This window comes from Microtus oregoni, unplaced genomic scaffold, assembly GCF_018167655.1.
Source record: "Microtus oregoni isolate MIOR12 unplaced genomic scaffold, Mior012 000091F_ref0000469, whole genome shotgun sequence".
Taxonomy (NCBI): Eukaryota; Metazoa; Chordata; class Mammalia; order Rodentia; family Cricetidae; genus Microtus; species Microtus oregoni.
In genome coordinates, this window is record NW_024544600.1 from 3402195 (window position 1) to 3418759 (window position 16565).

The 16565-nt window shown below is 44.4% G+C and overlaps 1 protein-coding gene across 7 annotated transcripts in view; it reads left to right on the forward strand.

Moving 5' to 3' along the window:
• Atp6v0a1 (ATPase H+ transporting V0 subunit a1) overlaps positions 1 to 16565 on the forward strand; it is a 54966-nt gene that overhangs the window by 13418 nt on the left and 24983 nt on the right. For 4 of the 7 annotated variants that reach the window (XM_041643994.1, XM_041643995.1, XM_041643997.1 and 1 more), the window contains exons 6-11: positions 5534 to 5637; positions 6144 to 6270; positions 8307 to 8389; positions 9600 to 9693; positions 11083 to 11295; positions 15773 to 15923. In XM_041643994.1, coding sequence (XP_041499928.1) covers positions 5534 to 5637; positions 6144 to 6270; positions 8307 to 8389; positions 9600 to 9693; positions 11083 to 11295; positions 15773 to 15923 — 772 coding nt within the window. The remainder of the gene's footprint in view (positions 1 to 5533; positions 5638 to 6143; positions 6271 to 8306; positions 8390 to 9599; positions 9694 to 11082; positions 11296 to 15772; positions 15924 to 16565) is intronic. The other 3 variants (XM_041643996.1, XM_041643999.1, XM_041644000.1) reach the window with 1 other exon arrangement.

A 16565-nucleotide genomic window follows, 5' to 3' on the forward strand; every position in this document is an offset into this window, starting at 1 on the left:
TGTCCTGAGTTTCTCTGTGTCCTACGGAAGTATTGGTTTGATGCTAGTTTGAATTTTCCCACAGACACAGTTTATTACTTATAAGGAAAAACATTGCCAAGTTTTCCCTGGTTAAACATAAAGGTACTGAATTGCACAATGACAGTTTGCCAGGGAGACTCCCTTTGAAAGGAGTTAGCTCAGGTTTGTAGAATACTTTCTTCTCCTAATTAACCCTAGGGAGGATCATTCGCGTCCAACCTGCGTGTGCTTTTCCTGATGGCCTAAAATATTGGTAGTGTTCTTTTTGAGGGGTGTCTTTCTCAACCTAACATTAGACACTTCAGACATCATGCTAGTTACTTTTACTGTGTTCCACCCACAAAGTTGATTTCCTTTGCTTGACAAAAATCTTGACAGAGATTTTAGATGTAGCCGGGCAGTGGTGGTGCACGCCTTAAATTCCAGCACTGGGGAGGCAGAGGCAGGCAGATCTTTGTGACTTTGAGGTCAGCCTGGTCTACGAAGCAAATTCCAAGACAGTCAGGGCTGTTACACAGAGAAAGAAACCCTGTCTCGAAAAAAAAAAAAAAAGATATTTAGCTATAAAGAATCTATCTCAGTTAGTATCTGCTACGTTCTCAGTTTTACTTTAACTCTGCATTGCTCAAGAAGAGACCAGTCCTCCATGCTTGTCAAGGTTCCCAACTAGTATCAACAGCCTCATCTGGAACCTTGAGAGAAATATAAATGATCAGCTCCCACCGCAGAGCAGACCTTCTGAGCTGGGAACCCTGGGGGCGGGCCCAGCCAGCTATTTTAATGTGTTTTAACTCAGGCATGCTTCTTTGAAAGCCACGGTCTAGAGAAAAAAATCTGCTAAGGAAGTGATACATTTCTCAGTAACTATGGATTTGATTCAGACAAGTCATGCTAATTCAAAGAGTCTGTGGAGACAAGGACATGAGAAAAGCCCGTGTGAATTTAACTACCTAGTCTTCCCATGAGTACGAATCTGGTTATAAAATAATAGAAATTCCCTGTGAATATTTGTTTGCTCCCCAAGTTGAGACTTTTGAGCCTGATCACTTTAGAGGGCGTGAGACAATGAGGTCACCTTTCTGTAAGTGCTTAGGATCCTAGCCACAGGCAAAGCCACTTATGCCACAGAATCCCACTGATGTGAGATTCCCGGTGCTCACTGCCTGGACGCATCTCAGTGCGTTCCTAGCTGTTAATTCCTTGAGCCTGGGGTGAGCACTTACTGCTTCTGAGGTACAGGTTGTGAGTCGTTGGGTTAGATCAGGAAACCCGATTGTAGACCTGTTCACAGACTGGTACTTTCCTAAATGTGTCCGAGTGCCCTAGTGTGTCCTGCCCGGCCTCACAGTCCAAGCTCAGCTACTTTTAGATTCATTTGGAGCGTCTTTTACCATTTATACTGCCATTATGTGGGGACAAGATCTCAATAGATAGCCTAGGCCAGCCTTGAATTTGAGATTTTTCTGATTGCCAACTCAAGGCCAACCTAAGCTATATAGTGAAACGCTCCCCTGCCTAACCTCCCCCCCCCCAAAAAAAGTCCATTCCAGTAGAAATAAGATGAACCATTTATAAAGATGATTTATTACTTCAAAATTGTACATTAGGAGTTGGGCATGATGCATGCATACAATCCCAGCGTTTGAGAGATGGAGGCAAGAAGACCAGGAATTCAAGGCAAGCCTCAGGTCCACAGAGGGTTTGAGTTCACTGAGTTCCACTGAGCTATGTAAGACTGTGTCTCAAAAAACAGAAAGGAAAGAATGTAAATGGAATTTTATTTTTGTTTTATGTTTATTAAATCTAAACGTTAAGTGCTAGTCTTGAGAAGAGACTCCAAGTCTTTCTGACCTTCATGCCCTGTCCACAGTGGGTTTGTCTCTTTCTTATGCCTAGCTACCCAGCCCCTCTCTCCCAGCCGCTCTGAACATAGGCCTGGCTGTGAGAGCTCCTCCACTGCTCTTTCCATCAGTCTCCCTGCATCCCAAGCACGACACAGCAGTGCACAGTCCCCTGGCCAGAACCACTGTGCTTTTCCTCACCACTGCAGTCAGCACCTGGCACATCCTCGCCGCAGTCTCAGCCAGGTCCCTTTCCATAGACCTTGCCCTCTGCCAAGTAGTGATTGCAGATGCTGCTGCCCTGAGCAGCCTCTCTGAGTGAGCGCACTGGGCGTGCAGGCACACATGTAAGCAACACAGAAAGGTGAGCCAACCTGGGACCTCAGGTGTCGGAAATTCAGCTCATCAGGAGATTTCTCTTCGTGTTTGAAATTGTAACGTTTGAAATGGCAGCAAACACTGCCAATCTCAAACCTCTCCTCTTTCCTGATAATTTGGTGAATAAATCAATACCTCATGGTAATCAGCCAAAAATGACCAAATCAGAAAATGCCGTTTCTTTGTTGGTGATAATAATTGGCAGGGTGTGTAGAAAGGGAAGAGTAAACATGTACTGAATATTCTTATGATTTAAGATGATTGTCAATTCAACGTAGCCATTTCTTACCCAGAGCGTTTAAAATGATTTATTAATGATTATCCTTTTCTAGTCTTCTTGCTTATGAAGAGCGTAAGAGCTGGAGAGGTTTCTCTGCATCTTTTACCATAAGCATCCTAGCACATGAGAGCATAAAGAAGACTGGGAAAGTAATGGTTAATGGCATGCAGCTCCCCTCCCCTCCCTTCCCCTCCTCTCTGCGTTTTTCACCCATCTGCTTTCTTTCTCTTCCTTTTTCCATCTGCCATTTTCTCTGGGTGAACACCTCAGTAGTGATGTCATTTCTTTCTCGCCGTAGCTAGACAGTCAAAGTGTTCTTAGGAGCTAGTGTAGCTTGACTGGACGTGCCGCTCATATTGAAATGCTGCAGACAGCTGAAGTTCCGTTCAGCAATTTGTTCTTTGTAAGGTGTGGCTTTCTGTGTTCTAAACAGGGAAAGGTGCAACTCGGAGGAAATAGCAGGTGATTTAGAGAGCTTGGCAGTATTATTGTCAATAGAGAAGTGTGGTCTTGGGCTGGAGAGATGGCTCAGTGGTTAAGAGGGCTAGTTATTCTTCTAGAGGATCTAGGTTCAATTCCTAGCACCTACATGGCAGCTCACAGCTGTCTGTAACTCCAATTCTGGTGATCTGACACCCTCGCACAGACACACATGCAGGCAAAACACCAATGCACATAAAATAAATAAATCTTAAGAAAACAGAGAAAGAGCTGTGATCTCCGTGATCGGGTTTTTGTAAAGTCCCTTAGTCCTGGTCACCATAGTTTCCCATCAGACACAATTTTGTTTATAATATCTTGACTTTCCTATTGAAGATTTGGTGTTCTTAAGTATAAAGTGGTGAAATTAGTATTTAGAATTTGATCTTTCTGTTTCACTTTAATGTTGCTGTTTTCTTTAAACAGCCCCAGATCTGATCTTTGGAGCAGTCCAGTCTAAGAACAGTTCACCGTACTTGCCAGCTGTCCCTTTAAGAGCACACATGCCCGCATTGACTCGTGTTTATGGCTTGAGAACGAGCCAGGTTCTGAGAACCACATAAAGCAGTAGGAGAGTTTTGTGGGGGAACAATCAATTTTATTCATTTTGCCAGTGGGCACCCCAAGAACCATTGGAATGTAGTAATTTGAATATCGAATCGCTTTCAGCTGGCTGATTTGTTTCTAGGTTGAAAAAAAGAATCCTTTTCCACCCGTGTGGCGGCAAGTAGCAGCCAGTGTCCCTGTTATCTCATCTTAGATGTTTCTAATCACATGACAATATTTCTCTGCCCTGTGTGATTTTTAAAAACAAAACAAAAAACAGCCCTGGCCCTGACCTCCCAGAACAGTTGCCGTCACCTTTGGCCCTGCAGAGTGTTCTGGTTTGCACTGTTTGCACTGTCCGTTACATGTATGGTCCATGACTTCACCATTAAGTTAAACGTGTGCCTTTGTCCCCTCGTAGTTCAAGGGCCAGGATTAAGGTGAAATTGAAATTTGGAGTGAAACGGAAGGGAATTTCTCCTGGTGTTTTCGTTTTGCTTTTGAACAGGAAGGTTGTTCTGGCTTGTTCTAGTCTCTGGTCAAACACATAGTGTGCGGATGTTAGGTCTGGTAGATTAGGCTGATCGGAGTTCACGTTTTTAGGGCCGCTTCTCCGTCTGGTGAGACCAGGTGGTAAAGGGAGAGAGGTGAGGGGCACCAGACTCTGTGAATCCTTTGCCCTCATTTCATTGTATAAACTGTCCTAGTGGAAGTCATTTTAAATCCAACCAATTCAGCAAGGCCAGGAGCTCTAGATTTTTTAGCTGTGGCCTGTTATTTACTTAATTCTTATTCTCTGCTATAAAGTCTACACAGACTTTTCAGGATCAGGATTCCTAGATTCCTATTCAGAAAATACTTTATAAAATGTTTATTGGATGTTTTCACTTTTTTTTTTTTTTTTTTTTGCCTTTATGAATGCAACAGAGGACCAGGCCTGTCCAGCTTCTGTGTTCCTTCTTCCTCTTCTTCTTTTTTTTTTTTTTTTTCTGAGACAGGGTTGTTTTTTGTTTTTTTTTTTTTTTTCTGTGTATCTCTGGTTGTCCTGGAGTCCTGGAACTTGCATTGTAGACCAGGCTGGTCTTGAACTCACAGAGATCCACCTGCCTCTGCCTCCCTGAGTGCTGGGATTAAAGGTGTGCACCATCACCTGGCTTTTTTTGTTGTTGTTTTTTGTTTGTTTGTTTGGTTTGGTTTTCCCCCCAGGACAGGGATTCTCTGTGTCGACCTGGCCGTCCTGGAATTCAGTAGACCAGGCTGACCTCAAACTCACAGAGATCTGCCTGCTTCTGTCTCCTGAGTGCTGGGATTAAAGGTGTGCACCACCACGTTGCTGCACTCCTTATCCTTATGAAGAAACTCTTTAAATCCTATGTTGGGGTGTTTTATGTGTGGCCATGCTGACAGCACTCCTGTTTTGGATTTACCAAAGGCTGGAGGTGCCCTTTCCAGCTCAGGTCACTTACTTGAAATAACGTCCTACCTCCCATGTGCTAGCACAGAAGCCTCTTCTTGGTGACTCTCTAGAAATGAAGTCACGATATCTGCAGAGCTGTTTGGGGTTTTGTTTTTGTTTTTTTTTTTTTTTTTTTCTCTCAAAGAGGAGAGCTCATCTGCCTCCTGCACAGGTTTATTTAGGAAAGCATGAAAGGAAAATGGCTTCCACCAAGTAGCAGGCTTATACATGTCACCAGCACTCCATGTATGTTTCCTTCCGCTCCTTAGTTCTGAAACCATCTCCCCAGATGCTCTTCTGGGGACGTTTTGCTTTCTTTAGCTCGTGTGTATTCCTTTGTTTTCTCTCTTTATTACTCTCTCTTTTCTTTGTGGATATGTATGCTCTATCTTTTGGTGTTTTGGGTTTGTTTTGTTTTTCCTCCTTTTCTTTTTTCTTCTCGTCTTTATTTTCTGAACCCATCTCCTGGTTCCTCCTTCCCTGCATGCCACTAACTATTTTCATTAGATATTAATTGATTTGTGAATTCAGGCTGAATTGCATCATCAGCAGATGGCGGATCCAGACCTGTTGGAAGAATCCTCGTCACTCTTGGAGCCAAACGAGATGGGAAGAGGCACTCCTTTAAGACTTGGGTAGGTAGCGCTTCAGCCTTGGTGGGGTTGTGTTCCTCTTTGCTGTTCAGATGAGCAGCGAGTGGCTCCAAATATAGTGGTACATATATATAAACTACCTTCAGGAGGCAAAAGCAGAAAGAACATACCTTTGATGGCAAACTGGGCCACAGAGTGAGGGCCTGTCTTAAACCATGGGCTGGAGACAGGTCCAGTGGTAGAATACTTGCCTGACGTGTCAAGACCCTGGGTTTTATCTTGGGTTGGGGGGCGTGGGGAATCGTGGATCTAGGGACTAATTTGCTGTCGGAAGCCACTTTGTTCTGAGCCATTGAGCTGTTCCTAGATTTGTGTGGATCAGTTCCTGGTTTGTCTCTCAACCCTCTCTGTTGGGTCCAGAAATGAGGTCTAGAGAGTGGCCGCCAGCCCTCTTGACACCATGTGCAGTGTATAATCCTCCACATTCCCTCCCTCGCTCCTGCTTTCTCTTAAGCCTGGAGTTCCCAACCTGACTCTTCTCCTCACAGCTTCGTGGCTGGTGTGATTAACAGGGAGCGGATCCCTACCTTTGAACGCATGCTTTGGCGAGTGTGCCGCGGGAATGTGTTCCTGAGACAGGCTGAAATCGAGAACCCGCTGGAGGATCCCGTGACTGTAAGACAAGGAAATTGTGTCTGGTGGAGTAGGTCTTGTAAAGTGAGCCCAAGCAGGAGCAGAGACTCAAGGCTCACTCCCCTTTCTCTAACCTCTCCCTCCATGTAGACATCTTCCTCCGTGCAGACATGACATGCACATATTTTCAGACTTTACCCATGAAGGTTTTTTTTGGCACATTTTCCTCCTCAATTATTCTTAATTTTAGTTTTATATATTTCTTGTTACTAATCTGGGCTGAAAGAAAAATAGCCTTTTATGGAAACTAACATAAAATCAAGATACGTCGTTGCAAATTTGGCAGTATCATGTATAAAAAGATAGACTTCCTAAACCTTAATCTTTATAAGCTGATGAAACCTTCTCTTGGCAAGATTCTATTGTCTGCCTGTATATTGGGAAGATTAGAAACTTAATTTAGCCTAGATACATGCCAGGTGAGGGTGATCTTGCCCACCCAGCTCTTGGAAAAAGTAGCACTAGTCCAATGTTTTGGCATTTGACTCAGCGAGACAAAGTTCATGGCAACATCTGCATGAGGTGGGGTCCTGATCTCAGGGGTCTCAGCAAAGGCTGGGTGTGTCACTGAGACAGCGTGTTACTCTCACCTTAGTATTTAGAAGCCTGCAGTTAGCTTACCTTATAAATGTCTTAGTGTGCTAGTTTTTGTCCTAAAAGAATTTTTTTTAAATATTTATTTATTTATTTATTTTATTTATTATGTATACAATATTCTGTCTGTGTGTGTGTCTGCATGCCAGAAGCGGGCACCAGACCTCATTACAGATGGTTTGTGAGCCACCATGTGGTTGCCGGGAATTGAACTCAGGACCTTTGGAAGAGCAGGCAATGCTCTTAACCACTGAGCCATCTCTCCAGCCCCCCCCTAAAAGAAATTTAACTTGGACTTTTCTTAGCTTTGGCGGGTAGCACCCTGTGGCTTTTACCCCTCACTGAATAGAGACATGGTGACATTGTGAATGCTTTAACCCAGGGTGCGGTTTTCTCAGGCTGCTTGGGTTGTGGAAACATTGTAACCTGTAGTCATGGAGCCCTTCTCCGGGGTGTCCGGTCAAGTTTCCTCTCCATAGCAGGAAGATTATTTTATCAACAAATCCAGGAAAGCAGAACATGGTATCTCCAGCAGAGCTCTCCATAGCAGGAAGATTATTTTATCAACAAATCCAGGAAAGCAGAACATGGTATCTCCAGCAGAACAGCTGCACCAAGAGTGGGCCCAGTTTATTTAGCCAGGAGACTTAGGGATCTTGAATCCAGCTTTCTTCCCTCTTTGTCCTTCTGAAGTTGTTTTCTTCTATAAGAGCAGAATACACTCTGTATGTGAGACATTATAGGCAGCCTAAGGCATCTTGGCTAATAGCTCATAAGCATATTTTTTTCTGATTTTTTTTTCTTGCTGTCCTTGTACTCAGAGGTGTGAGCTTGGTATTGTTCCTTGTTGCATATAGTCTAAATTTGTGTGATTCTCAAGATTCAACACGCTGTTCTTGCTAGTGATTTAGTTCCTTGTGTCCAGCCAACTCTTTATCTGTTTCTCTCTGTGCCCAGGAACAGACAGGCTTCCTTCTGTCTCCTCTCCTCTGTACTTTTGTCGTCCTGGAAATACAAGAGTCCAAGTAGAACCGGAGAAACAAGCTGCACTGTGCTGAGCAGCCCCTCAGCTTCTGTCAGGCTTCCGGTTGTGTCCGAAAACAGGAAGATGTTTGTGGATCTGTGGTTATAGGGCAGATATTCTCAATGAAGCATAGGAGCGGGAGTAGGGATAAAGTACAGAAGGCCGTGTTCTTAAAGGAATCCTTCTGGTGCCATCCAGGTTTAGTTGTTCTTGAACTTTTCAGCTAGACCTGTATGTCCAACATTCAGGAGCCTGGGGCTAGGACTGCTAGGAGTTCGAAGCCAATCTAGGCCACACAGTCAAGACCAGGCTAGCCTGGGCTGCAGCGTAAGACTGTCTTAAAGGAAGTTCTCATCTATATTGAGAGTTCTGAACTCTTGGTTTTTCTCCTGGGGCCTAGGGCGACCACGTGCACAAGTCTGTATTCATCATTTTTTTCCAAGGCGATCAGCTGAAAAACAGGGTCAAGAAAATCTGCGAAGGGTAAGAACACATGCCTGCCTCCATCCAAGAGGCGCAGCTGTGCTACCTGCTTACGGCTCAGAAAAGAGCCGCGTAGATCCTCGTTCTGCTTTGCACGCTGAGTGCGCTGCTAACTGATGTTGGGAATGCTTTAAACCATCAGAAGTAGCTCCAGTTTTTCTTCCTTTCTTTTCTGAGTATCAGAACCACAGCTTGGGGGTTGGGGAGCTAGTTCAGAGGATAAAGTGCTGACTCCTCAAGCATTGAGGGGTGGAGTTTAGATCCCCAGAACCTACATAAGTGCCAAGTGAGCGTGGCAGCCACCTGTAACCCCAACATTCAGAAACCAAGACAGTATCCCTGGAGCCCTCTGCTAGTTAGGCTCACTGCGTGGGTGTACGCTGGAGTCAGGAGAGACTCTGCCTAAATGACTAAGGTGGAGAGAAATCAGGAAGACTCCTGGTGTCGACCTTGGATCTCCAAGACATGCACACACACATACATATATGCACACACACACACCACACATATATACTCATACCTTCACCCAAAGAAACCAGCCAGACTCACAGTTTCATTATTCAGGGACAGTGGGTGTACATCCCGCAAGCTGAGTGCCATAGGCACTATATAAACTCTATGGGATTGTGTTATGGATAGAAATTTCACCATGTCATATTTCTCTAATAACTTATAATAAAAATAGTTTTAAAATTATTTTTTCAAAATTTTTGGCTAAAGATTTATTTATTTTGTGTTTTTGAGTGTTTTGCCTGTATGTATGTATATGCACACGTGCATGCCTGGTGCCCTTGGAATATACCCAGAGTTTAAGAAAGTACTACAAGAGAGTGTTGGATCCCCTAGAACTGAATTACAGGCAGTGTGACCCACCACACAAGTGCTGGGAACTGAACCTGGGGCCTATGAAAGAGAAACAGGTGCTCAAAACTACAGAGCAATCTCTCTAGTACCTTATTATTATTTTTATTATTTTTTTTAAATCTCAAAATGATTTCATAGCTACAGAGAATGTCACGACTGTGCAGTGCTGTTGCTCTCTGTGGGCTGCTGCACATAAGTGTTAGTGTTGATTGACACAGCAGCCTGACCTAATTGCGTTTGGTCCTACTGACGTATTCCTACTAAGTTGGCATTACCTTCCGAGGTGATGTAGATAGACTATACTAAGAAATTTCAGTGTTCCTGAGGCTGTTCCCGTCTCTTCCAGGTTCCGAGCCTCTCTCTATCCCTGTCCTGAGACTCCACAGGAGAGGAAAGAAATGGCTTCTGGAGTCAATACCAGGATCGATGATCTCCAGATGGTACAAGGGGGCCCTGGGAATTTGACTCTGTGAACTACGGCAGTAGTGAACCACTTTGCTCCCCTGAGTCCTTGACAGTCTGTTAAAGCACCTAAAGCAGTTGAGCATACCAAAAAAAGAAGAGTGTGTGGGTAGTAAGTCCCCCTGGGAACTGGCAAAAGTCTCAGGGTAGGACTCTTAAAAATAGCGTTGGTCATCCTCCAGCAAGAAAGGAATGCTGTGTGTCTGGAACCCTTACTGCCTGAGAGCAACCCTTTCCCTTCTGCTGCATGACTCTGAGATGTTTGTTGTGTTGTTTTCTGCAATAATTCCTTTTCCTTAAGTATGCTGAGTTAAGAAAAGGAAAACGCAAACAGTCCAGAAGTATGTGTAGAGTCAGTTTTTCCCTCACACACTCTCCTGGCAGCCCCTTTTAACAGCATGATACAGCTTCCGGTTACCTTTGATCTTAACCACATGGGCCAGCCAAAGAGCCCAGAGTTGACTCTTGAACCCAGAGAGAGACTGTTCGTTCGATTTTTACCAATTTACAGTGCGAAAGTCATGCACACCGTGGTCCTAGCAGGGCTCTGAGAGTAGAGTCATGGTGTGAGTCTTTGGAAGGAGAAGGCAGCCAGGGGAACGTCTTACTTTTTCAAAGAAAGAGTCCAGTAGTTGTTTGCTGTCCTTACAATGTTACATAGCATATCCCAAGGCCTTTCTCTATGGCAGTGATATTGTCACATACGTGATGGCTCCCATTTCAATTCCTTTCTCATTTTTCCCTTTAGCCCCCGCTGAGGGTGACCCACCAGCTTGAACTGTTGCTCCTTTAAGAGACTCATTTTCCTTCCTTTGTGTGTGTTGGGGGGGGGGTGCTGCTAGGACTAGAACCTAAGGCCTGCATGTTGGGTAGATTCCTCTACTACTGAGCTATGTTCTCAGCTCCAAAACTCAAATTCCTTGAGCTAGAGACATAATTCAGTGGCGGCATCCTTGGAGAGCTTGTATAAGCTCTGAGTCCCATCACTACCACTGTAAGAGCTCACATTTCTTATAATTTGATGAACCCCCACCATCCTAAACCCACACCCCCAAATAATACATTTTGCTAGGGGAAGAATAAGATTGTTCTCTGGTAACCCTTTTTAGAAAGTGATGCCATAGCTGAGCATGGTGGTGCCGGCCTTTAATCCTGGAGGCAGAGGAAGGGGGATCTCTGTTACTTTAAGGCCAGCCTGGTCTACAGAGTGGGTTCCAGGATAGCCAGGGCTGTTACACAGAGAAACCCTGTTTTGGAAAGAAAGGAAGGAAGGGAGGGAAAGCAAGCAATGCCACTTTGCCACCCTCTCCTATGACGGAAGACTTGTGTTAGAAAGATCCCTCCCCTATTTCCTCTCCTCCCAAAAGGTTCTCAATCAAACAGAGGACCACCGCCAGAGGGTTCTGCAGGCAGCTGCTAAGAACATTCGGGTCTGGTTCATCAAGGTGCGGAAGATGAAGGCCATCTACCATACCCTGAACCTGTGCAACATAGATGTGACCCAGAAGTGCCTGATTGCAGAGGTCTGGTGCCCTGTCACTGACCTTGACTCCATCCAGTTTGCCCTTAGACGAGGAACGGTGAGTCTCCAGCTGAAATGAACTGGTGGGCAGGTGAAGAGCCTCCTGTTAATCAGCTTTGTACTTATGACATTTTTGTTTTCAGAGTTGTTTGTTTTGTTTGGTTGGTTTGGTTTGGTTCTTTTCAAGATAGGGTTTCTCTGTGTAACCTGGCTGTCTTGAAACTTACTTTGTAGACCAGGCTAGTCTCAAACTCATTGAGATTCACAAATGTTGGAATTAAAGGCATGAACCACCACCACCCGGTGCATTCAGAGTTCCTAGTGTGTTCTTATACCCTGAGAGCATGCTCTGACTGTTGCCTGGAGCACAGGCATTATTGTCCAGGGCAGGAACTACAGCTCAGTATTGCGAAGGCATTTGGTCATGGTCATGACTCCTCAGGACAGACCATGCTGGAGTATTAGCTTCCTGACTCACTCTCTGATTGACAGATTCTGCTTGGTCGTTAGAGCAGCCGCTTTCTAAGACACTGACCTAAGCCAGAGAGTGTATATGTATATGTGTGTGTATACATATATATATATATATATACATACAGAAGTATACAAGCTGTACCTGCTGAAGCACCTTGCAATTCATTAGGATTGGAATGGAGCTGAGCGGAGATGTGTGTGGAGGGAGGGTGGAGCTTTTCTAACTAATGTGATCAGAAAAAGCTTCAAGAAAAAAATGGAGTTTGGTGGAACGAGGGGTGTCACTCAACAGCAGAGCATTTGCTTAGCATGTGTGAGGCCCTGGGTTCAGCCCCCGGAGCTGCAAAAACATAAGCCAACAATGGAAAAGGTGACTTGTGACCAGGGACTTGAACGGGTACGATGATTAGGTAAGCAGAAAACTGTGTGAACAGGACTAGGGAAGCAGCCGAGCTGGGAGACAGTTTGCCTTGTGTGCTAGAAGCCCTGATAATTTTGTTTGTGTGTGTGTGTGTGTTGTTTTTTTTTTTTTTTTGTTTTTAAGACAAGGTTTCTTTGTGTAGCCCTTGCTGTCTTGGAACTCTAGACCAGGCTGGCCTTGAACTCAGAGATACGCGTGCCTCTACTGTTTGAGTGCTGGGATTAAAGATGTGTGCAGATACTCTTGGCTATAAAGCCCTGGTTTAATTTCCAGATCTACATAAGCCAGATATGGTGGCATATCCTTGTTATTCCAGCACTCGGGAAGTAATAGCAAGGGGATCCGGAGTTCATGGTTATATAGTAAGTTTGAGGTTCAAGGTTACTCAAAGTAAGTTTGAGTTCAAGGTTATATAGTAAGTTTGGCTATATAGTAAGTTTGAGGCCAGCCTGGGCTACATGAGACCCTTATCTCAACAAACAAGACCCCACAAAACGAAAGGAAAAGGCTACAGATAAAGGCTGGAAGTACTGTGCAGGAGGGCATACATGGTGTTAAGCAAACAGGGTTTATAATGGTTTAGCTGACAAGAATAGCAGCTAACGGTTCATTAAATAGATTGAAGCCCGGTTATGAGTGATTTTTCAAAGGTCCCTGGGTTTAAAACTTATTCCGGCAGGTTAGAGAGCAGTGTGTTGTGTAGCTGTGATTAAGGAAGGTTTGAAAACGTGGCCAGTGGACCATGAAAAGCAGAGAAATCCTGAGTGGGTGGCCAGTCATGAGGCTACTGTGAGCATAGAGTTGTTGTTGATGAGGGCTGCAGGCAGGACTTAAAAACGATGGCGAACCTGTGAGACACTCTGAAGGGGAAAATGAGTACATAGCCTCGTTTTTTATTAAAGCACAGGAACAAGAATTAAAAACATTTATGAGGCAGCAGGCTGTATGTACCTGAGGATTAGAACTCATGGAAATCAGAGCCCAGCAGGAGGAACTTCTTAACCGGAAGGATGTCAGGTTGGGCTGCAACCACACGGAGGCCCTGAACAGAAATCTATGAGGAAATAGCAAGCAGACATCGGGGCTGCAGAAATTAGAGTGTTAGTAAGGGTGAGGGTACAGAGACCTCAGAGGAGATCCTAGAGAGGAAAAGGAGTCCCTCAGAAGGAGCCCTGTGGTGCCACTGGGTGGGCAGAGGCAGAGCTGGTGTCTGGCCAGTCATGTCATGAGCATCTCAGCTGAACCGCAGGCCTTAGGGAATGAGGCGGGGAAGAGAGCAGACAGTGTATGTTTTACTTTCTCTGGTCTTGAATGCTTTTCTTTCTTTCTTTTCTTTCTTTCTTTCTTTCTTTCTTTTTATTTTGAGACATGGTTTCTCTATGTAACAGTCCTGGCTGTCCTGGAACTCACTTTGTACCCAGGCTGGCCTCAAACTCAGAGATCCCCCTGCCTCTGCCTCCCAGGTGCTGGGATGATGGCATGAGTCACCATGCCAGGCAGAATTGGGGTTTTTCTGAGAAATATTTTCCAGGAAACAGCAAACCTTATGGGTGGGGTGCAAGGTCAGAGAGCAGCTCGCTTGTCAGTCTTTCTGTGTTTATTCGGGCGCATTTCACGGCTGCAAAAAAAGCCTCTTACCATCGACAGCTCGGTGGCTGTAGCGTTGGCTGATGCGCAGCCAGCACCACACTCTCACTATAGAGTATTTCCAACACCTGCCAGAACTCTGACCCCAATTAAGACTTAGGAAGTATATCATTATGGTGAAAAAAAAAAAAAAATTTAAGCCAAGCAGTGGCACGCTTTAGGAGGCTGAGGAGGAAGGATCGCTTAATTCAAGAGTTCAAGACCAGAGCTGGGCTGTGGTGGCACACATCTTTTTTTTTCAAGACAGGGTTTCTCTGTAGCTTTGGAGTCTGTCCTGGAACTAGCTCTTGTAGACCAGGCTGGTCTCGAACTCGCGGAGATCAGGTGGATTAAAGGTGTGCACCACCGCTTCCACGGCCTTATACATCTGTACATACCAGGCAGTGTTGCTCTGCTCCGCCAACTGCGCTAGGTCCTAAAGGATTTCCTGCAAATGCTCCTGGTTGTTGTCTCGAACTGCCTCCAACTTTGTCTACTCCAGCCATTCGTGGGCCTGGGGTGTGGAAACAGTGTAGGTGAGGCCAGCCAGGCCCAGGCATCCTGGGATACCAAGCCCCTAATTCTTAAACCAAATGGCAACATCACTCTGGGTCCCACTTCAGTTATGCAAAACACACACATTCACATTCATGTGTACTTTGTTTTCCTTTCTCCAGCAAATGATGATTAACTGTTTATAGGGCCTAGAGAGATGGCTCAGCAGTTAACACTGGCTGAATTTCCAACACCCACACTGAGGCTCACAACTGTCTGCAGCTCCCAGATCTGACACCCTCACACAGACATACATGCAGGCAAAACACCGATGCACATAAAATAAAAATAAATTATTTTTAAAAGGACTCAGTTTATAAACAGGACAATCCAAAAGACAGATTTCTGGTTCCATTCTTTTGACTCACACAGTCACCAAAACTCATTAAATTGCCCCCAACTCCCAATAAATTTAAGTATATGGAGTCAAGATCATGGTCGGATGAGACCTTAAACATCTTTTAGCCCAGGATCAGAAAGCCATGGAAGTAAGTAACTTTCCCAGGGACTTGAACCTGGGTCTCCAGGCTCAGTGTGTCTTGTGGGGAAGGGGCAAGAAATCAGTTCATGAGACCAGCAAGATGACTTATTGTATAAAGATGCTTTAAGCTTGCAACCTGAGTCTGTTCCCTGGAACCCACATGGAGAAGGAAGGAGAGAAGTGACTTCACAGAGTTGTCCTCCAACCTCCATGTGCATGCTATAGCATGCATACACCCACACACACACATCCTGTAAATATCATACTTTTAAAAAATATATCTCACCAGGTGGTGGCGCACGCCATTAATCCCCAGCATTCAGGAGGCAGAGGCAGGTGGATCTCTGTGAGTTCGAGGCCCAGCCTGGTCTACAAGAGCTAGTTCCAGGACAGGCTCCAAAACTACAGAGAAACCCTGTCTCGAAAAATAAAAACAATAACAACAACAAAGGTGTGTGCAACCACTGCCTGGCCTTGGTCTTGAACTTTTGAATTAAGTGATCCTTCCTCCTCAGCCTCCTGAAGCATGCCACCGCCTGGTTTATATTTTTTCACCATAATGATATACTTTCTAAGTCTTAATTGAAGCTCACTTTTTATTTATGTATGTATTTATTTATTTTTGCCTGCAAATATCCAGTCTGTTTGCTTTGTTTTCTGCTGTTTTCAAGTGTTGTATAGTTCAGGCTGGCCTTGACTTTCAGTCCTCTTGTTTCTGCTTCCTGGAGCACCAGATGCGGCTATGCCTGGCACCAAGACTTAACTGAAATCGTCTGTGGTCGGTTTTAGATCTAGTCCCAGTTCTTCCAAAGACTGAGAGAGATAGAAAACAATTTTGACTTTCTTGTTCGTTTAATTGAAATGTAACTATATAAAAGAAGATACAAGTTTTAGGTGTGCAGTTTGAATTGTGATACATATGTGTATCTGCATAGCCAGGAGGATGCCTAATTTTGACATGCTACTGATGTTTCCTAGGAACACAGCGGTTCTACTGTCCCCTCCATTCTGAACAGGATGCAGACAAACCAGACTCCCCCAACGTACAACAAAACCAACAAGTTCACAAACGGCTTCCAAAACATAGTAGATGCTTATGGGATTGGGACTTACCGAGAGATAAACCCAGGTGAGAATATTTGATTTTTTTTTTCTCCCTAGCAGGTGTCCTCAGCCTATAGGCTTCATATGCCCTAGGATAGCTATGAATACAGCCAGCACAAAATCGCAAACTTAATTAATGTTTTGGTTTTTTTTTTTTTTGCAATATTTTTGTTCGCTTAATTGTGTAGTTCTCTAATACAAACGTTGTAAATAGCAACATTCTGTCACCATGTCAACATTCTATGATTTTTTTAAAAATAATTTAAATCTTTTTTTTTTTTTTTTTTTTTTTTTTTTTTTTGGTTATTTTGTTTTGAGACATGAAACAAGGTCTCATCATATATCTCTGGGTGACCTGGAACTTGCTTTGTAGACCAGATTGGCTTCCAACTCACAAAGATCTGCTTGTGTCTGCCTCCTATAGTGCTAGGATTAAAGGTGGTGCACTCCCACACTTAGCTAACATTTCACTCTTTTCTTTCTTTTTCTTTTTGTTTGTCTTTTGTTTTTCAAGACAGCATTTCTTTTGTGTAGCCCTGGCTATCCTTGAACTCACTCTGTAGATCAGGATGGCCTAGAATTCAGAGAGATCCACCTGCCTCTGCCTCCCAAGTGCTGGGATTAAAGGTCTGTGTCTTGCTAATAATCCCGTTGGACAATGGCTGTA